This window comes from Saccharomycodes ludwigii, chromosome III (assembly GCF_020623625.1).
Source record: "Saccharomycodes ludwigii strain NBRC 1722 chromosome III, whole genome shotgun sequence".
Lineage (NCBI taxonomy): Eukaryota > Fungi > Ascomycota > Saccharomycetes > Saccharomycodales > Saccharomycodaceae > Saccharomycodes > Saccharomycodes ludwigii.
In genome coordinates this window covers 991495-1012246 of record NC_060202.1, presented here as the reverse complement: position 1 = coordinate 1012246, position 20752 = coordinate 991495, and the positions used below count along the sequence as shown (strand labels likewise).

Here is a 20752-nt window from a genome sequence, read left to right as displayed (position 1 = left end):
ACCAAAAAAAAATATACTAAATTTTTAATAAAAATAAAAAGCCTACAATAACTTTCAAAAGTTCTTTCCATTTAGATTGATTATATATATACATCGTTTATCTACAATCTTTTTTTTTTTTTTCTTCTCACAAAAAGAAAAAAAAAAATTTAAATAAAAATAAAAAAAAAATAACTAAGCAACCTAAGCAAGAAATCACTTAAAGGTCTTTTTTTATAGATAAAAATAGTTCAAACAAAAAGGAGAATCAAGAAGGAAAAACATACAAAAAAAAAAAAAAAAAACAAAAGGCTCTAATAACGGGAGGTAGTCAGAGAAATGTTATTAAAACAGCTTTTATTTTTATGCATTTTACAAAAATTTGTACGAGGGTTTCCAATCTTAAAAAGAACCGATGATAGTGTTGCATTTGGGTTTCCTGTTAATTTGTTGAGTCCAAACCAGTCACCAGACTATCTTTTATTTGTTAACGATGAGGTCAATATAAAAAACAACAACACTGGAGACGATGATAACATATTTGATTTTTCCATTTTTCTATTCTTTAGTTTTGGTATTATGCTCATTTCATATGCTCTGCTAGCTATCATTTATATTATTGTAAAATTTATAGTACACAAAGTATTTCAAAAGAAAATATCTTTATTTGGACGTAGGATCGGCAGGGGTGGTATTTTAACGGATTTGGAAAGCAATGTGTCAACTAACAATCATGAGGCCAACACTAGGTCTATGAACAACAGCAGCAACAACCATAGCAGTAACAGATATGATTTAAGTGTATATTTAGATGACGAAGATGACATACAAGCCAACTTAGAAACTTTATCATCTGAGGAACAATTTTATTACAAACAAGGCGAAGAGTATGTTAAACAAAATCCACCTTTATTGATACCCAACACCAATAGGCTGAATTCACAAGATGGCTCATCAGTGGTGGAAGACCCGATTATGACTGAGCAAGCTTTACAGTACATCGAAGAAGAGGGTGCACATGCTTGGGAGTTTCAAGCGGATCCAAACCTACCATGCGACACCGTTATTGTTGAAAATAAAACATATTTAACTTTTTTAAACTATCATTACGATGCTTCCATCATGACTTCTTTGCCCATTCCATATCAAAACAGAGTTTATTATTATGAATGTAAAATATATGAAATATTTCCTAGTGAAAATGTAAGTAATAATGACTTAGAGAGCGATATAATATCTATTGGTTTTGCTACCAATCCGTATCCATATTTTAGACTACCTGGCCGTCATCATCATTCGGTAGCCTATGATTCCAACGGTTCTCGTAGATTTAACAACTCATTTGAATTAACGGAGAATTTGAAACACTTATTACCCAAATGTGAAAAGGGTGATGTCATGGGTATTGGATATAGAACAAGGTCGGGTACAGTATTTTTTACGCACAACGGTAAAAAAGTCAAGGAAACTGAGGTTGGTGGTCATATTAAGAAATGGCGACTAAAATATTTGTATCCTATTGTGGGCGCTAATTTTCCCTGCAAGTTGGGTTGTAATTTTGGTACATTTGGTTTTGTGTACATAGAAGCTAATATCAAGAAATGGGGGTTTGCCAGTATGAATGGCTTGAAATTAGCTCCACCTTCTTATGCTACTATTGGAGAAGATGTTTTACTAGAGAGTTGTGGTGAAGATGAAGATGAAACCGAAGCAGAGGACGACGACAACGATTACGACTATCTGGGTGAAGAATATAATGAACATGCAGACGCTAGTAGTGGTGGTAGTAGTGGGTCAGACGTGACCAGAAATAAACCATCTAATACTATCTTAAGAGATAGTAATAATAATAATAATAATAATATCATAACCAGCGTTAATTCGACAAATAGACAACGTAGTAAAAACCAATCGATTGTCACCAACGATAACGTTATTAATTCTGACTCCAATTATAGATTTGAAAACATAGCTCCACCTCCTGGGTTTGAATTTAGCACGAGTGTTTCTCAAAACGGTGATAGTATATCCTTGGATTATTTACCGCCTAATCCGCCGAATTATGCTAGCGATGAAGACCAACCGAGCGTTGGACTTGTACGTTCTTCAAGTGATAATGCAAGGAACAGATTACTGCCGGATAACCAAGATCAGGAAAATGGAGATGCTAACAGTGATATTGATGATTTTATTATTGAACTGGCTAACGAGGATGACATGTTGTTAAGGGAAAACACCTTAGCAAACCAAAATGTTTGACATGCGTTTTTAATTTAATTTTTATTTCTAGTGTTATGTTTTTTTTTTTTTTAGGTATTCAAAAATAATGAATTAACGAAACAGGAAACGAATTTGAAAGTCATTTGATGGTAAATTTATGAGTATAGGAAATCTAAAGAGATAAAATTTAAAAGAAACTAAAAGAGGAAAAATGAAAGGAAATCGAATTGCATTGATTTATATATTTTTATTCATCTATTTTTATTTTTTTACCATTTTTATTATCATCAAAAAAAAAAAAAAAAAAAAAAAAAAAAAAAAAAGAAAAAAAAAAAAAAAAAAGGAAAATGAAAGAAAACCAAATCTTATTTTCTCTCTTCTCCTCCTTTTCCTTCATTTGAATTGTTACTTATGCATATGGTATTACGTTGGAATGTTTGTTTAAGATAATGTATTATTATTGTTATTCGCAATTTGTAAGAAACATCTAGTTTTCCATTTATTTTTTTTAATTTTTTTTTTTAAGTCCTTTTATGTTATATTTTATTGTTATATATTATATATATAAATATTTAATACTGTCAATGTACGCTTTAATTACGTCGATTAGTTTTTAAAGTATTTAATTATTCACTAGCATTAGAATTTTCAGAGTTTCATTTAGCCAATAGAATCATATTTTACTCCTGATTCTTGTCCGTTCTTAGAGAACGTTGAAATAAACTTCAATCTTGATAATTGATATAATATAGGATGGAAAAAAAAAAAAGGAGCTGTTGGGATGAAAAAGTCAGAGGCAACCAGAAATAAAGTTATTTAATATAAAACAAAAGACATGAAAAAAAAAAAAAAAAAAAAAAAAAGAAAAAAAAAAAAAAAAAAACCAAAGAAAAAAAAATAAAGCAAAAATATTTACCACTTTCCATAAATGCACTGACAATTCTTATTATCGATCTAGGTCATTATTTGTAAAATTTAATAGATTCAAATTCTGAAACCCATTCTGATCCTCATCTCCCTTGAAAAAGTCAGGTGTGTTCATCATGGTATTATGATTTTTAACTTTAATATTATCAGCGTCCTCCGTTGTTGTTATTTTTGTTGTTGTAGGTTGTTCCAGTATGTTATGGACATATGCTGATATAAATGCGTCATCTGGATTTGATAGCTGCAAGGGATTCCCACTAATATCTATAAGTTTGTTATCATTGGCTGAATTAGTTACATCATTATTCTGGTGACCATAAGATGCAATGTCTTGTAAATTATTTTTAGCTGTAGATGGATACAAAACTTCATTGCTATTACTGCTACTATTTGCCAGTATTGATTGATGTGGCTGCAAATTAGTTGAAATAATATGTGTACTATTATAATCTAAAATCAGAGAATGCATAAATTTTAAAGAATCCTCCAAACCCTTTAAAATATGGGGTATTTCGTTTGAACCAACATAGGCTTCACTTACTTGTTTACCCTCCGAAAAATCCTCGCATATATTCCACTTATTAGAAGCCAGATCATCCATAGCATCAGAAAAATAAACAGCAAATTTGGGTGATTTGTTTAGCATTAATCTTAGCTCGGAAAGATCGTCTTCGCTTAAAATGGGCAGATCCTTACTAGCAGTTGTTGTTGTTGCAATATCTTTTTTTTGTAAAGATAAAGAACAATTAACTATAGAACTTATGGGGAAAAAGACTCTAAATAAAATTTTGGAATTATTTGCAATAGCACTGAAAAAATAATTGATTTCAAAATTTTTCTTGGAGATCAAAACCATTAAATCCGTGGCATTAGCCATAATCTCATTTATAGTGATTGGTGATAAATTAAACAAGTTTTTTACGCATTCTAAACTTTCATCCGCCCTTAGTTTACCACTTTTGACACGTTTCCAACTGCCAATAGTTAAGGAGATTGCATCGATAAAATAATAGTTGTTATTAATATTTAGAGCAATACGGTCAAATTCAAACCTATCGTCATATGGGTTGGAAAAGTTCATATCCACGGCAGAGGAACGCGGCGGTTGTGATGCATTCTCGTAATCGTAATCGTTATTATAGGAGGAAACTGATTCTGGCCCTGTAGGTGATAAATTAGAACCACTGTTGCGAACATTAGTAAGTGTATATTTGGAGCTAGATTTCCTGTATTTAGCTCTTCTATTTTGGAACCAAATTCTTACTTTTTTTTCATCTAAACAGGCCATTTCTGCTATTCTTTTACGCATTTGGCTATTTGGGCTTGGATTTTTTTCAAATTCATTCATTAGGATAGCCAATGCTTGTCCAGTGGCTCTTTTTCTTTTAACTCGATTACCGTTTTCCTTCGATTCACTATTATTATTGTTATTATTACTACTACTACTACTGCTACTATTATTATCAATATTATTATTATTATTATTATTATTGTTGTTGTTGTTGTTGTTGCTATGAGTACTAGGCACAGTGTTATAATCATTCTTAACATTAGTAATATAGGTACTAGTATCGTAATTAGCATTGTTGACAGCTGTATTATCTATATAAGTCTCCTTTTGAAATCCATGAAAATTAGCATAATTTGCATCTTTATTATCTAATTGAAAATCATGTACTATATCAGCAGTAGCGGAAAAGTTTTTAGTTTTATTGTTGTCGTTATCAGTAGTGAAATCAACATTATCGTTGATATTGATGATAGATTGATGATTAGGTATAACATATAAGCCAGATGATGCGGATCCATTTATTTTTGACTTGGTACGTTGTTCATCCATATCTTCTTTAATACCGCTATGCATAATATTGGTGGTATGAATAGTGTTGCTTAGTGTGTGAGTTAAATGATCTTGTAAAAATGGAGTATTGGTTAAAGAATTGGAACCATCACTTGAATTACCTGTGTTACTTAAAAAATCATTAAAGCTATGTTGTGGATTGGCAATATTTATTTGATCGTTGTTACTGTTATTTTTGCTATTAACACTAGGGTTCTCATTTATGAGAAAATTCACACCAGTGGAATCGGTTGATAAATGATTGAATGAAAAATTTGTTGAGTTATAATCAAATTCCTGAGGTATCATAATTGATATAGTATTTTGAAATTGTGTTATTTGAGGTAATAATGAAAATATTAAGAGTGAGTCTATAAAATATTGAATGTTGTGTATAAATAGAATGTAGAGAAATGATGATATTATTATTTATTTTGGTTGATGATGGGAAAGGATAGTATAATTTAACACTATGTAGAATAAAGCACAGACTGCTCAATATTCCTTTGTTTTGTGATATTAGATATATTATTTGGTTGGTGGTGGGTGATAGTTTACCTTGTTGAGAGACACTGGGCAGTATTAGAGAAAAAAAGAAAAGAAGGAGGGGGGGGGGGAAAGAGAAAATGGAAAAGGAAAAGAAAAAGAAGGATAAAAAAGAATAAAAAAGAAAAAAAGAAAAAAAGAAAGAATAATTATAATAACTAAAAATTTTAAACTTGCTTTCACACGATTTTTATTTTATTTTATTTTATTTTATTTTATTTTTATTTAAAAAGATAAATAGCATACACCCACACACCACACACCACTTTTATATAAATGCGGGTAAGATTCATATGAAAAAAAACATTGCTGAGTTTTTTGTTACGGCGTTTGTTTATCACATGCTTAAACCACCAGCTACCCGGCCTGAATTCTCACAATTTCAATATAAAAAAAGAATTTTTATTTTTTATTTTTTATTTTTTATTTTTTATCTGCCGTTGCAAACAACCCACAGAAAAAAAAAAATAATAATAATATTAATAAAAAGTAAAATTTCCTTTGCCTTCTTTTAAATATAATATACAACTATTTACCCTCTAATCAGTATACTACTAATATATACATATATATATATTTGTAAACAAGGATGTACACTTATTACATCAAAACAAAACCTTATAAATCATTAGCCAAGTTTAAATGAACTGCTTTCACATTAGTGAAATTAGCTAAACCATACTCACCCAACTCTCTACCCACACCACTCATCTTAATACCACCAAATGGAACATTCATATCAACATCGTTAGAACTATTAATCCAGCACATACCAGCCTCAATTTCTCTAGCAAATACAGTGGCCCTAGTGATGTCTTGTGTAAAAATAGCAGCACCTAAACCATATTGGTTGTCATTGCAACTTTCCAAAACCTTATCAAATTCATCAAACTTGGTAATCGAAATCACTGGCCCAAAAACTTCTTCTTTAAAAATGGTATGGTGAGGCTCAACATCTTTGAAAATAGTTGGTCTAACATAAAACCCTTTTTCTAAACATTTGCTTATGTTCTGTGGCTTTTCTAACCCTCCATAAACCAATTCACAACCTTCCTTAATAGCTGTAGAAATATATTCCAAGACTCTTTGCTGTTGAATTTTTGTAATTAATGGACCCACCATTGTTTTATCATCAAATGGGTCGCCAATCTTATAATATTTATCCAAATGGTCTACTAAGGCTTCAATAAATTTATCATAAATGCCAGCTTGGACATAACATCTACTGGTACCAGAACAAATTTGACCCATATTACTGAAAATACCTATACAAGTCCATTTAACTGCTTGTTCAAATTTACAATCATCAAATATGACAATAGGCGACTTACCACCACATTCCAAAGTTAACGCTTTTAAGTTAACAGCTGCATTCTTTTGAATTAATTGACCGGCAAAGGTAGACCCAGTAAATGCTATTTTACAAATGTCTAAATGTTTAACCAAGGCATCACCCAAATCTTTACCATATCCGGTAACCACATTGAATACACCAGGTGGAAATCCAGCCTTTTCCACTAATTGAGCAAAATACAATATAGTCAATGGTGTTTGTTCGGCTGATTTGAAAACAGCAGTGTTACCACAGGCAATTGCGGTCCACTTCCAGGACATCAATGATAATGGGTAGTTAAATGGTATAATACAGCCAACTACGCCCAATGGTTGGTGATAAGTGTAACATATTTTTTTATCACTAGGGATAAATGATTGACCATGTAACTTATCAATCCAACCACCATAGTATCTAAAACAGTCAATAATTCTGCCAATATCACCCCTGGATACATTAGCTAATGGCTTACCTGTATCAAAACTTTCAATTTCGGCCAAGATTTCCCAATTTTGTTCGACCAAATCTGCCAGTTTGAAAAATAAATTTCTTTTTACAGTAGCAGGAGTACTTTTCCATATTGGGAAAGCATCTTTGGCAGCTTTTACTGCGGCATTTAAATCAGTAGTACTGGAAGCTATTTCCAACTCACAAACCTGCTCACCAGTCACGGGATAAACTACTGGCATTTTTTCGTTATTCGATGAGTTATGAAACTCATTGTTGATAAAGAACCCTAATGGTTGCTTGTATGTGGTACCTGATGGTAATTTTATTTCTTCATATCTAGCAGATACAGTCATATTTAAATATTGAATTAGATTGGTCTTTTTTTTTTTTTTTTTTTTTTTTTTTTTTCTTCTTTAGTCACTTGCCGTTAAGAATGTTTATGTGTTAAAATATAAAACCAGTAAGGCTAAAGTTAATGAAAAATAAAAACCAAACAAGAATTAAATAAAGATATAAAAAAGAAAGCAAAAAAAAAAAAAAAAAAAAGATTAAAAAATAAAAACACATCAAGACTTTAATATATATGTACCAATTTTATTTTTTTTTTTTAAATTTGTAATAATTTAATTTGTTTATAAATTGTGTATAATATAGATGGAATATTTTTAAGCCCTTTTGTTCGATGTGTTATCTTGGTTATCTCGAATCTTTTTTTTTATTTTTCAACTTAATCAAAGATTTACCAGTCAAAAATAAGCGGTTAAGACAAATTAGCAATAAAAGGAAAGAAAAAAAGATTTTAGTTTTATTTTTTGTTTGTATTTTTAATCTTATCTTTTTACGTTTTTTTTCCATTTTTAAGCGCTTATGTTTGACACACAACAGCATAGATAATTTCTCTTTTTTTTTTCTAATGTGGCGGGAAGGCGGGGCGTGGGGGGAATCGTATGCAATCAAAAATTATATTTCCATGTAAAATTCAAAACGGTAACTTCCTCCGAGATTGTATTTATATTTATTATTTAGTATAAAACCGATACAAACTCTCTATCAAATCAATCTTGTAACAATTTTCCTAAGTTTTTTCTCCAATGTGAATCCAATTAAGCATAAATTAACAGCCTTTAAATGCTGTGAACCTTCTTCTTTATAACCACACACATATTTATAAACCATCTATTATTCTTATTCTTTACTATCTCAACAACCTCAAAATAAAATTACTTATCACTACTAATATACACAAAACAAGATTTATTAACAGGAAAATTATAATATTATTTGCTCAAAAAATATTGGAAATATATATAAACATTATTGCAAAAAAAAAAAAAAAAAAAGAAAAAAAGTATTAGCATTTACATTCTAACATATCTAACTCTTGATTTTCTCTCTCTCTCTTTCACAAAAAAAAAAACAACTACAGTCCACAGTCCCAGAAAAAAGAAAACCTTTGGTACCTAATGGTTATCCAATATCTTTCCTAAAATAATTATCTATAATTTCTGTCCTAAGTTGATGTAAACAGCTTTGACATTAGTGAAATTAGATAATCCATATTCACCTAGTTCTCTACCATGTCCACTCATCTTAACACCACCAAATGGAACATTAAAATCAACATCATTGGAGCTATTAATCCAGCACATACCAGCTTCAACATTTTTGGAAAAATTTATAGCCCTTGTAATATCCTGTGTAAAAATAGCCGAACCCAAACCGTAGTCAAGACCATTGCATAGTTCTAAGCATTGATCATAATCGGAAAATTTACCAACAGAAATAACTGGGCCAAATATTTCCTCTTTTGAAACTGTGGTTTCAGGTGTAATATCAGCAATAATAGTTGGCTTAACGTAATAGCCCTTGGATAATTTCTTACTACTAACAATTTCTTCAGGCAGGCCCTCTCCACCTAAAATAATACGACAACCTTCATCAATAGCTGATTTTATATATTTTCCAACTCTTTCTTTTTGTTTTAGTGAAATCTGTGGACCAACTACAACATTGGCATCGTTTGGATCACCTATTGGATAGTTTTCCTTAACATGTTTAGCTAACTCAACTAAAAACTTTTCATAAATAGTATCCTGAACATAACATCTACTGGTACCAGAACAGATTTGACCCATGTTGTTAAAAATACCACAAGCAGTCCATTTAACTGCTTGATCAAAATCACAATCATCAAATATGACAATAGGCGACTTACCACCACATTCCAAGGTGACTGGTTTTAAGTTAACAGCTGCATTCCTTTGAATCATTTGTCCAACAACTGTGGAACCAGTAAATGCTATTTTATCAACGCCTAGATGTTTCACCAAGGCATCACCAACAGTTGAACCAAACCCTGAAACTACGTTAAAGACACCAGGTGGGAACCCTGCCTCCTTAACCAATTGAGCAAAATATAAAGTGGATAACGGAGTTTGATCCGCTGATTTGAAAACAGCCGTATTACCACAGGCAATTGAAGTCCACTTCCAGGACATCATAGCTAATGGGTAGTTAAATGGTATAATACAGCCAACTACGCCCAATGGTTGGTGATAAGTGTAACATATTTTTTTATCGCTAGGGATAAATGATTTACCATTCAATTTATCAATCCAACCACCATAATATTTTAGAACCCCGATTAGCTCATCGATATCGTACTTGGCATTTTGTTCAATTGGTTTCCCACTATTCAATGATTCAATTTCAGCGAGAATCTGTTTATTTTCTTGAACCAAGTCTGCTAATTTAAAAAACAAATCTCTCTTTTCAACAGCTGGAATGTTGTGCCAAATTGGAAAAGCTTTTCTAGCTGCTGCCACGGCAATATCAACATCTTTCTTAGGACAAGCTTGTTGAATTTTACAAATTTCTTCACCAGTAGCTGGATTATAGGCAGTTAAGGTTTCTGAAGAAGAAGAATCAACATATTCATTGTTGATAAATAAACCCAAAGGTTGTTCATAAGTTTTGCCCGATGGTAATTCGATAGTTTTAAAAGATGCCATTTTTTTTTTTTTCTTTGGGTACCTCTTTTATATTTGATTGGATCAATTGAATTTAATATTCCAGATGATATTTCTTTTTTACTTTTTTGAAATTTATTCAATATTTTTTTTTTTTTTTTTTTTTCTTTCCAAAACGGCCTTTATATATGTTTATTTGATATGATTAATTTATCATTGATGAAAGAAAAGAAAAAAAAAAAAAAAAAAAAAACGACGGCTTTTCTTTAAAAGAAATAATAACAATAACAGATAAGAAAATGATAGCGGAATTTTTTTTTCTTTTTGGTGTGTAAATTACAGATTAAAATAAAATTTATATGTTTCCATTCCCCTCTTTAATAATAGCTATTTATCTATATATAATATATAATATATATGAATTAAATAAATCGGTAAGAAAGAGCTAAAAGAGGGTTAATAATAACGTTCATAAACGATTAGATATTATAAGAAAATGTTTTAATATCCTTTCTTAGGAAATTTGAAAATTATTATTATCTTTTTTAGAATACAAAATATAATTGTTTACGACCTTACTGAACCTTTTTTTTTTTCTTTCTTTTTTTATGATTTAAAGTTACACAAAGTTTTCGTAATATATGTTACTATCTCCCCTAATTAGGAATGTTTAGCCGACTTGCATATAACATAAATGTAAAAAAAAGCAATAATATTATTTATATCATATAGTAACACACATACCATAATCTACCTTTAATTTAATTGATATTATATTATATTTCTTTCTTTCCATCTCTTTCCCTAACGCTGTCTTTGTAAAAAATTTATAATTTTATTCATTTTTTATATAAATACTCAACTTTTATTTGTTCATTTGTTCATGTTTTTTTTTTTTTTTTTTTCTTTCTTTCCTTCCTTCTTTCCTTTCTTAGTAAATGTGCTACAAATAATCTATTAAATTTAACCAAAACATTTAAATATAAACTTATTACATACTCCAAATACTCAAAAAAAAAAAAAAATATATATATAAAAAGGGAATTAGGTTTTTTATACCACAAGCTACCAATGTCTCTATTCAAGGATATAATTGTTCCAGAATTAAACCTAACTTATAATCAACCTTTAGGTTTATTTATTAATAATGAATTTGTAAAATCCTCAGACGATGCCACAATAGAAACATCCAACCCATCCACGGGTGAACCAATTGCTAAGTTTTATGCTGCTTCACATAAGGATATAGACAATGCAGTCAAAGCTGCACGCTTAGCGTACCAAGAGACTTGGTCCAAGACTACACCTGCAGACAGGGGTATTCTCCTATCCAAATTATATGACCTAATAAATGAACATAAAGATGTCATAGCTGCTATTGATTCAATTGATTCAGGTAAACCATATCACACTAATGCCTTGGGTGATTTGGAACAAATTCTTGAATTAACTAGATATTTTAGCGGTGCATCTGATAAGTATGTAAAGGGCCAATACATCCCGGTCAATAATGATAAATACGCTCTCGTAGTCAGAGAACCATTTGGTGTTGTTGCTCAAATTGTTCCATGGAATTACCCAGCGGCAATGGCTAGTTGGAAAATCCAAGGCTGCTTGGCTGCCGGCAATTGTATTGTAATTAAGCCTGCAGAAAATACATCTTTGTCTTTGTTATACATGGCACAATTATTCAAAAAAGCTGGGTTCCCACCAGGTGTTTTGAATGTTGTTCCAGGATACGGCAACATTGCAGGTTCTGCTCTAGCAGAGCATATGGATATTGACAAAATTGCCTTCACTGGATCAACTGCAGTTGGTAAGAAAATTATGTCGATGGCTGCATTGTCCAACTTGAAAAATGTTACCCTAGAGTGTGGCGGAAAATCACCAGCTGTTCTATTCAAAGATTCTAATTTGGATGAGGCTGTTAAGTGGATCAGCATGGGTATCTTTTACAACAGTGGTCAAAATTGTACAGCAAATTCTAGAATTTTAGTGGAAAATTCTGTTTATGATGTGTTTATTAAGAAATTTGTTAAATATGTTGCTGAAAACTGGAACATCAGCCCCAATATTTTTGATAAAAATTGTCAAGTGGGTCCTGTTGTATCAAAAGTTCAATACGACCGTGTTATTGGTTATGTCAACGAAGGGAAGAAAACCTTAAACTATAAATGCTTGAATAACCCAGAAACTGTCAATGAATGTTCTAAAAGAGGGTATTTTATACCACCAACTATCTTCCTTGATGTTCCAAGCACTTCAAAGTTATTCCAAGAGGAAATTTTTGGTCCAGTGGGGGTAATCACTAAGTTTTCTAATTATGATGAAGCGGTTAGCTTGGCCAATGATACGTCATATGGTCTAGCTGCTGCTGTTTTTAGTGAAAATGTTAGGGTTATTAACCAATTTGCCAAAGATGTCAGGGCTGGTACCGTTTGGTGTAATTCTTCAAACGAAGAAGAGGTTAGTTGTCCATTTGGTGGTTATAAAATGTCTGGAATTGGTAGAGAATTGGGCGAAAGCGGTATGGATGCATATATGGAAACAAAGTGTATTCATATGAATATTTCTAATTTATGAAATAAGTTGAAACTAGTAAGTTGTTTATTTATCTAAGTAAAAAATTTTCAGCTCATATATATATTCTTTTCCTTGGTATAATTCTTACAGAATTAGTTTTTAATTATTTAGTTTTTATTAATTTACTGAACGTTAATATCGGTTTTTATCAATATGTCTTTGCTATGCTTAAATGCAATTAGCAATCAATAACGTATATCCCTCTTCATTTTCGTCTCCTCCAAGAAAATGGTTAATATATTTTAGTCCGCTATCATCAATTGCGGAATCCGAAGTAATACCTTTGCAAAGAATGAAATAAATTATATAAACATATTCAAGACATTAAGAACTTATTGTACACCCCATTTTACCTATTTTTCATCATATATCTTAAAAAAAAAAAAAAAAAAAAAAAAAAAAAAAAAAAAAAGGAACAGGTAAGAATAATAAAAATATTATGATTAAAAGGCGTTCAGTATTAACAAGAAAGACATCGTGCCCCGTTTGTTCCAAAAAAAGAATTAAATGCGACAGATTAGTACCGTGTACCAATTGTCTAAATAAAGGGTTAGAAAATGAATGTTTAACTTCGACCTTTTCTCGATCTACCGTAGAATCTACTATCGAGTCGCACATTTTGTCTTTATATCAAAATTGGGATCATTGGATCGTCAAAGAGGCATGTTTCAATGGAATGCTATGCATGATGCATGTACCTTTTATAAATGAAAATAATTTACTTGATGATTCTTTAATACGGTTGGTTGATGAGGATAACAGTTTCAAAATTTTGGATTTTGCAATGTCTAATTTGGGCTTTATGTTTTTCGGTTATTTCGCAGATATAACAGAATTTTATTTATTATTAGAGAAATATTGGGAGCCTAAAAAATATCACGGTCTAAGTCTAGATGACATGTTTACTGAAACTTTACTATGGAGCATATTTTCCATGTCAGTTTATTATATGAATCAAAGAGAATTGGAAAATTTATTTGGGGATGAAGATCTCGAGAAAATTTATAAATGTTTTTTATATTATACTCTAGAGCTAATAAAGAACATTTTACACATACCAGATGTACGAATCATTCAAGCGTTTTTGATCTTAAGTAATACTGACTTTAGGTACCGATATCCGATGTATTATCACCACCTATTTTGTACCGTACAACATATTTCAAGTACTATTAACTTAAATAATATAAAACCATTTAGCTTTGAAAATAGCTTCTTATCATATAAGCTGATTAAAGATTCGTGTGATAAAATGTGGTTTCAACTGTTATATTGGGATTATTTAACTGAATCTATTAAAAGGCCCATAAATTTGCACTATAATTTTAAATCACTAGTTTTACAAGAACAACAAGATGTTTTCCCTAAAAATATTGAAAATGTTGAAAATAATCCAGAATTGTATAAAGTTGAAGAGACTTTTGAGTTACTCCTTTGGAAATTTGTTTCGCTTGATAGAGATATGGAACAATACGTAAATAAAAAGGCTTCAATGAAATCAATTGATGCTATTGAAAAAGAAATCATATTACTGGATACGAAACGCAAAATTTACATCAAAAATTTATCCTCTAATTCAAAAAACGATTTATTTCAAAAGTTTATGTTAAATTTGCTGATTAATTTTACCTTTTGGAAATTATATAAGTTGACATTGGTGTATTATTATGACGATTTGACTATTTTTGATCAGATATGTCACTATTCTAAAAAAATCTTAAAAGTGATTGTATTACAAAACAATGATGATGTGCAATTTTTTAAAAAGTATCCCATGGTTTTGTGCATTGTGGTGCATATAGGTGTTTTCCATGCATTTTTGTCTTTACTTAATGATTCCAAGGAGAACTATCAATTGTATTTGGACGTGAAAGAGTTGTTGACAACGAATATGACTAGGGTATGGAATTATGAAAAAACCAATATCAGTATTAAATTGATGGAAAGGTTTGTCAAATTAAAAGGGCTAGTAGATGCTAAAAATATCCTTTCTAGCCCCGCAATAAAAATTTTAAAGCAAGATGTTGATATTATAAAACATGCAGAGGAAAATAAAATCCCCAATATTTTATCCACTGTTGGATCAATTATACCTCGAAAAAATATATTGTTGAGCAGAAAAGAACAGGAAAGAGAAGATGAGGAACTCAGTATTAATGAAATACTTTTAATTAATGAAGAGAATTATATACTGGAATTACTAACACCTTTCAAAGATTTTATATAACCCAGGAAGATTTGCTATTTCAACTATATCCCGTAACAAACTTTTAGGAGCTAGTAACCTTTTTTTAATGCAGGGGAAAATAACTTTTTCTAAAGTGTTATTTAAATCAGTGTGTTCTCCGTTTTCTTCTATTATTTCTGGAATGTATAATAAGGCAATCTGTTTTAAAATTCCGTCTAAGCAAGCTTGTTCTTCATTCCAATCAACTCTTGTCCCTAATCTATAAATGAATAATGGTAACTTATTTATGGGCGGCTTGTATTTTAATAGAAGCATAGGTAGTGTTTTGATATGGATACACTCATCATCAATTTTTTCGATTTCAATCGAGAAATATTCATATAACATATCTTTCATATCTAACAGTTTTTCGCATATACTTTTAATTTGTGCATCATTGGCCGATTTGATAGGGGATAAAATTTCTTTGATATTTAATCCGTTTCCGCTTTTGTTCAAATATATTTTACCATAGTTGGCAAAATCCGACAAGCCTATTTGATAAAAAAGTTCATAACAAACAGCACCATAATCCACCATAAATAATTTTAGATCATATTGGATAGCTGCCAATCGTTTTGTGTAATCAATAACACCAATATAAGTTAAATTTGCAAAAATATTTGTTAGATCGTAGTGTGAATTTTCGTCGACTAATTGTTTTAATGTCTGAATACTCGTTAATTCAACTTTAGTAACTTCTCTTTCGTTATTAATATATACATCATCTTTACCCTCAATGAAACTAGAATTTGGATTGCCATCGGCATCAGTTGGTAATTTATCAGTATCTAAAGAAACATTTTTCTGGCTCATAAAACTGGTGATTCTAGCTTGTTCTGAATCAATACGCACCAATTTGCTTTCTTGGCGCTTTAGGCTACTGTTCAATATATTTTTATGCTTGTTTGATGAAGGGGTAGAAGCTGAATTCATCTGACTAGCACTGAATGTGTTGGCTTTAAATGTTCTCGAGGAGTCTAATTTGGATAAAAATTCATGTAATCTCAAAGTAATAATATTTATTATTTCCTCTTCATGTAAAAATCTAACTTCGCTTTTAGTAGGATGAACATTTACATCTAAAATACGGGGATTTAGTTTAATATTTAAATACACAAAGGGTCTGGATGCCCCTCTAGGAAGATATGAGGAATATGTTTGATCAATTGATCTTTTCAAAGGATCACACGTAACTAGTCTATTATTAATGAAAAAAATTGGCTGAATATTCCTTTTGACTTGGTTTGAATAATTCAAGTTAGCAACCATCCCTGAACAACTAATAAATCCAATCTTTCCATAATCATCAGTATCCTCAGCTGATACATTTATATTAAAATCTATTAAATCGTTTGAAACAATACTAGTATATATAGTTCTAATCCTGTCTTTAATGTTTAGATCCTTTTTAATGACCAAAGCAATTCTAGAATCGCCAATTTTTCTCAAGGAAAATGCAATACCTGGATTATTGATTGCATATTTACCAATAACATCAAAAATTTTATTAAATTCATCCTTCTGTCTTAAGCTTCTCAATCTACTGGGAACATTATAAAATAAATCCGATACGGTGATAGTTGTCCCCTGGTTACCGGCGCTTGGTTTTAATGTTTCATCAATCATTTGACCTCTTTCAAATTGACATTTCCATGCTAGATCTTCATTTCTACGTTTTGAAGTAACTGACAAATGTGCTATATGTGAGATACTAGATAGAGCTTCACCTCTAAAACCAAAAGTATCAATTTCACTTAGATCTTCAAACTTGGTAATTTTGGAAGTGGTAAAACGATGACATAATATAGGATAATCCTCTTTTTTAATTCCCGATCCGTCATCTGAAATTTGTAATATTTTAAAGCCATTATTTTGTATTGAAATATCAATAGATTTTGATGATGCATCTATTGAATTTTCAATTAACTCTTTTAAGGCGTTTGTTGGTGAAATGATAATTTCTCCGGCAGCAATTTTATTAATGACATCAGGGTCAAGTTTTTTTATCGACATTTTGGGCTTTTTTTTTTTTTTCTTGGTATATATGTATAGCTAAACTCAAAGAATTACAAATGAAAATAAAACTTTGTAAATTGAACTTTTTATTTAATCATTTAATTTAAATGATTAACCTGAAGTTTTTTTTTTATTTTATTTTTTTTTTCTCTTTCTTAAACACGCTTTTTAAAAAATGTTTTTTTTTTTTTTTTGTCTGAAAAAACGAAAAAAATTATATACAAATGATATATCTAACACCATATACTTGTTTAATATTTGGCGTTGTATTTCTCTGTATTAAGAAAAGAAAAAGAAAAAAAGAAAAACAAAGAACTTTATAAAACAACACACATATCATGACAAAAAGACATCATGAAGGACCAGAACATTCCTCTTTGTCAAAATCTCATAAAAAAAAACGTATAAATTCTTTTCCCGATTTATCTAACAATCCTGATAATAACGAATTCAATATTTTACAAGGCTATCGTACAATTGATAATGATGTTGATAAGCAGAAAGTTGATTCAACTCGAAATGCAGATATCAATATTGCAGTTACTAAATTGAATGATATTGACTCTTTGTTCAATAAAACAGTTGGTATTCAAGCTAACAGAAATTCATTATTAGCATATGATTCAAGAGCTATGTTAAATGTTTCGGAATTAGCTCAAATTAGTATTCGTAGCTTAAAATTAAATGAAAGTAAAAAATTGCTTAATTGTGATGACGTGGTTAACAGTATGAAAAAGTGGATGTTGGAAGAATATTTAAAAGACAATAATATTGAGGTTGAGGATGATGACAGTGAGGATTTATCTGATCACGAGCAAAACCATGAGGAAGATTACACCCAAGATCAATTTGATGAAGCATCTGGTGGCAATAACGATACTAAAAAAATTACCCAAAGAGAAAAAAAAAGAACCGCTTTAGCCAAGTATGAATCTTTTACAGATTTCTTTCACTTTAATTGGTACAAATTGGGTTGTTTATATAAACAAGTTAGTTTGAAACCAAACTTGGTAGAACACATGTTAGGTCCATTAGATGTGGAAAGAAAGAAGAGAGTTTACACCGCCAAGACTAAAAGCGATGTTTCCAATAGTAAATCAACCACTGCTGAAAAAATTACTAATGAAACGTTAAACGACTCGGTTTCTACCACGACCCCAGAACAAGTTAAGCTTTGTTTTAAGATATTAAAACAGAAAATGGGTTATAAATCAATTAATCTATTCAAATTTATCATTGATCCGGAATCATTTAGTAATAGTGTGGAAAACATGTTTTACATTAGCTTTCTCATAAAAGACGGTCGACTAGTTATGGAAACGGATCCTGATGATGGTTTTCCAACAATTAGACTAATTGACCGATTACCAAAAGATTCACATGCTAGGGAAACTGAAATACAAAGGAGAATAGAGATGCCATTGAATCATATTATTTTCCAATTGGATATACCGACATGGGAAAAATTAATTAAGTATTTTGATATCAAAACAGCATTCATTAGAAGGTAATACTCGTAGGCATTGGAATATTATAATTTTTATAGCAGTATTATTATTATTATTTTTTTTTTTTTTTTTTCTTATTTTTTTTTGTTATCCGACAAGATTTGTATCTTTATATTTTATTATTTGACATCTATTTATTTGTATGACACCACCCATCTACTTTTAAAAGATCAGGCAGACTCCATTTTTTCAAAGGAGTAGCACCCAAGTCAGTTGTTACCCCATTTAAAGATTCATATAATTTCATACCAGCCCATCCAATCATAACAGCATTATCTGTGCACATATCTAGAGGAGGATAATGGAATGATTTAAATGGTAATTGGTCCTCTAATTTTTTTCTTAGTCTCATGTTGGAACCAACACCGCCTGAACAGACAAATTGTAAATTTTTGGTATTGTTAGTTTTAATTTTGCCTAGTTCAATGGATAATTTTATTTTATCGATTAAATGTTGAAAAGCTGTTTCCTGGATATGATAGGCAAATTCAGGGTATTTTACCACTGGCACATTAGACAACATTTTACGAACTGCACTAATATAGCCTGCAAAACTAAATGCCAAGACATTTTTTCTACCAGCCTTATTGCTCAGAGGTTTGGGCAATTGATATATGTTTTGTGCGTTTGTATTTATTATATTCCTATTTGAAGTGATATATTTTTCCATTTCTTTAGCAATCATATTTCCCCTTATGCCCAATTCTCTACCACATTTATCCAAAGAGTCACCGATGGCGATGTCGACTGTGTCGCATATTATTTCGTGCGTGTAATAATTGTGAGAGTATACGAATACGGTATGGCCGCCGCTACATAGTAATGAACATAATGGAAATTTAATGTGAGGATCAAACATTAGAGGTATTAATAAATGACCTAACATATGGTGAACACCAATGAGTTTAGGAGCGCTTTTATTGTTATTATTGGCACCAATGCTGAGTCCTTTACAAAAATCCAAACCAACAGATAGGGAGCCTGGCATACCTGGGCCTCTAGTAACACATATTAAATCGATATCCTGCGAAACATTATTGATATTGGCTTTAGTTAAAGCTTCGCGTACAAGTGGAGCCAAACTTTGCTGATGGTGTACATGAGCTTTGGTTGGTATAATACCGCCATCTTGGACTACGGTACTCAAAGTTTTTTTTAAATTGCACAGTATGCGATTATCTTCTAAAATAGCCACACATGTGTCATCGCAAGATGTTTCAACTGCTAATGTTTTTATTGATTTTTGAAATATGTTTGTTCTTCTTTTTTTAATAAAAGGAGGACCCGATTGTGGTGTAAAGCGCAGTAGTGAGTTCCTAGTGAGCATCTAGTGATGTATTATATATGGGATACAATTTGCAAAGAATCAGACTTGTAACTATAAACAAATAAAAGGGATCTTAAAAATGGTATATTGTTAGATATTTTTTAACGATTTCTTAGAACATGTAATTTTTTTTTTTTTTCTCTTTTTTTCAAATTTAAAACTTTCCAAAAATGACCGCGTTGAATGTAACTTGTATTTTTTTTTTTTTTTTTTTTTTATATCTGCTGTCTTAAACCAACAGTGTTTTTTTTTTTTTCTTATTTTCTCGCAGTTCATTTTTTATATTATCAACGAATTTGCCACTTTTTCTATCAAGTTTATTTAAATGTGAAATAAAAAAAAAATAACAAAGATAATAACACAAATGTATTACAAAGCATTAGGTATGAAAATGTTATATCGGTGTAACAATTAGACATCTGTGGGTTATCAAAGTACTTATCTTAAGAAACTGTTGAAACAGATACATTGTTAGATTATTGTATTAGATATTCTTTTCGTTCTTCTTACCTTCCACTTCTATTCGTTCTTGTTAAAAATAAATAAATAAATAAATAAGTAAATATATATATAATAATCATTTCATCAAAAAACACTCCTGTAATTTATATAGCTTAAATGTTAAACCCTCGTCTAATTTAATTTACCCAATAATATACTTTTAAAAAAAATAAGTCCAAATAAAATAGAAAAAAAAAAGAAAAAAAAAAAAAAAAAACTTTTCTAAAAAGCGCGTTTAAGAAAGAGAAAAAAATTAAAATAATATTCATCAAAATTACCAACATTATATCTAAAAATACTAGTTAATTACTATCCAATTTAAA

The 20752-nt window shown here is 30.3% G+C and overlaps 9 protein-coding genes across 9 annotated transcripts; 4 read left to right on the top strand and 5 right to left on the bottom strand.

Moving 5' to 3' along the window:
* Nucleotides 1-318: 318 nt before the first annotated feature.
* EAR1 (Ear1p) lies at nucleotides 319-2238 on the top strand (the record flags this gene model as incomplete). The annotated part of the gene is made up of 1 exon (XM_046077389.1): nucleotides 319-2238. The coding sequence occupies one exon, from the start codon at nucleotides 319-321 to the stop codon at nucleotides 2236-2238; it is 1920 nt and encodes a 639-aa protein (XP_045935145.1).
* A 907-nt stretch (nucleotides 2239-3145) lies between these two features.
* PHO2 (Pho2p) lies at nucleotides 3146-5275 on the bottom strand (the record flags this gene model as incomplete). The annotated part of the gene is made up of 1 exon (XM_046077388.1): nucleotides 3146-5275. One exon carries the CDS (start codon nucleotides 5273-5275, stop codon nucleotides 3146-3148), a length of 2130 nt encoding a protein of 709 aa, XP_045935144.1.
* An 855-nt stretch (nucleotides 5276-6130) lies between these two features.
* Nucleotides 6131-7648, bottom strand: SCDLUD_002696 (uncharacterized protein; the record flags this gene model as incomplete). Its single annotated transcript, XM_046077387.1, has 1 exon — nucleotides 6131-7648. The coding sequence occupies one exon, from the start codon at nucleotides 7646-7648 to the stop codon at nucleotides 6131-6133; it is 1518 nt and encodes a 505-aa protein (XP_045935143.1).
* Nucleotides 7649-8791: 1143 nt separating this feature from the next.
* SCDLUD_002695 (uncharacterized protein) lies at nucleotides 8792-10306 on the bottom strand (the record flags this gene model as incomplete). The annotated part of the gene is made up of 1 exon (XM_046077386.1): nucleotides 8792-10306. The coding sequence occupies one exon, from the start codon at nucleotides 10304-10306 to the stop codon at nucleotides 8792-8794; it is 1515 nt and encodes a 504-aa protein (XP_045935142.1).
* Nucleotides 10307-11335: 1029 nt separating this feature from the next.
* Nucleotides 11336-12847, top strand: SCDLUD_002694 (uncharacterized protein; the record flags this gene model as incomplete). The annotated part of the gene is made up of 1 exon (XM_046077385.1): nucleotides 11336-12847. The coding sequence occupies one exon, from the start codon at nucleotides 11336-11338 to the stop codon at nucleotides 12845-12847; it is 1512 nt and encodes a 503-aa protein (XP_045935141.1).
* Nucleotides 12848-13286: 439 nt separating this feature from the next.
* On the top strand, nucleotides 13287-14568 carry CEP3 (Cep3p; the record flags this gene model as incomplete). Its single annotated transcript, XM_046077384.1, has 2 exons — nucleotides 13287-14452; nucleotides 14541-14568. 2 exons carry the CDS (start codon nucleotides 13287-13289, stop codon nucleotides 14566-14568), a joined length of 1194 nt encoding a protein of 397 aa, XP_045935140.1.
* A 479-nt stretch (nucleotides 14569-15047) lies between these two features.
* On the bottom strand, nucleotides 15048-17090 carry MLH1 (mismatch repair ATPase MLH1; the record flags this gene model as incomplete). The annotated part of the gene is made up of 1 exon (XM_046077383.1): nucleotides 15048-17090. The coding sequence occupies one exon, from the start codon at nucleotides 17088-17090 to the stop codon at nucleotides 15048-15050; it is 2043 nt and encodes a 680-aa protein (XP_045935139.1).
* A 341-nt stretch (nucleotides 17091-17431) lies between these two features.
* NSE4 (Smc5-Smc6 complex subunit NSE4) lies at nucleotides 17432-18604 on the top strand (the record flags this gene model as incomplete). Its single annotated transcript, XM_046077382.1, has 1 exon — nucleotides 17432-18604. The coding sequence occupies one exon, from the start codon at nucleotides 17432-17434 to the stop codon at nucleotides 18602-18604; it is 1173 nt and encodes a 390-aa protein (XP_045935138.1).
* A 127-nt stretch (nucleotides 18605-18731) lies between these two features.
* QRI7 (putative N(6)-L-threonylcarbamoyladenine synthase) lies at nucleotides 18732-19928 on the bottom strand (the record flags this gene model as incomplete). The annotated part of the gene is made up of 1 exon (XM_046077381.1): nucleotides 18732-19928. One exon carries the CDS (start codon nucleotides 19926-19928, stop codon nucleotides 18732-18734), a length of 1197 nt encoding a protein of 398 aa, XP_045935137.1.
* Nucleotides 19929-20752: the final 824 nt, after the last annotated feature.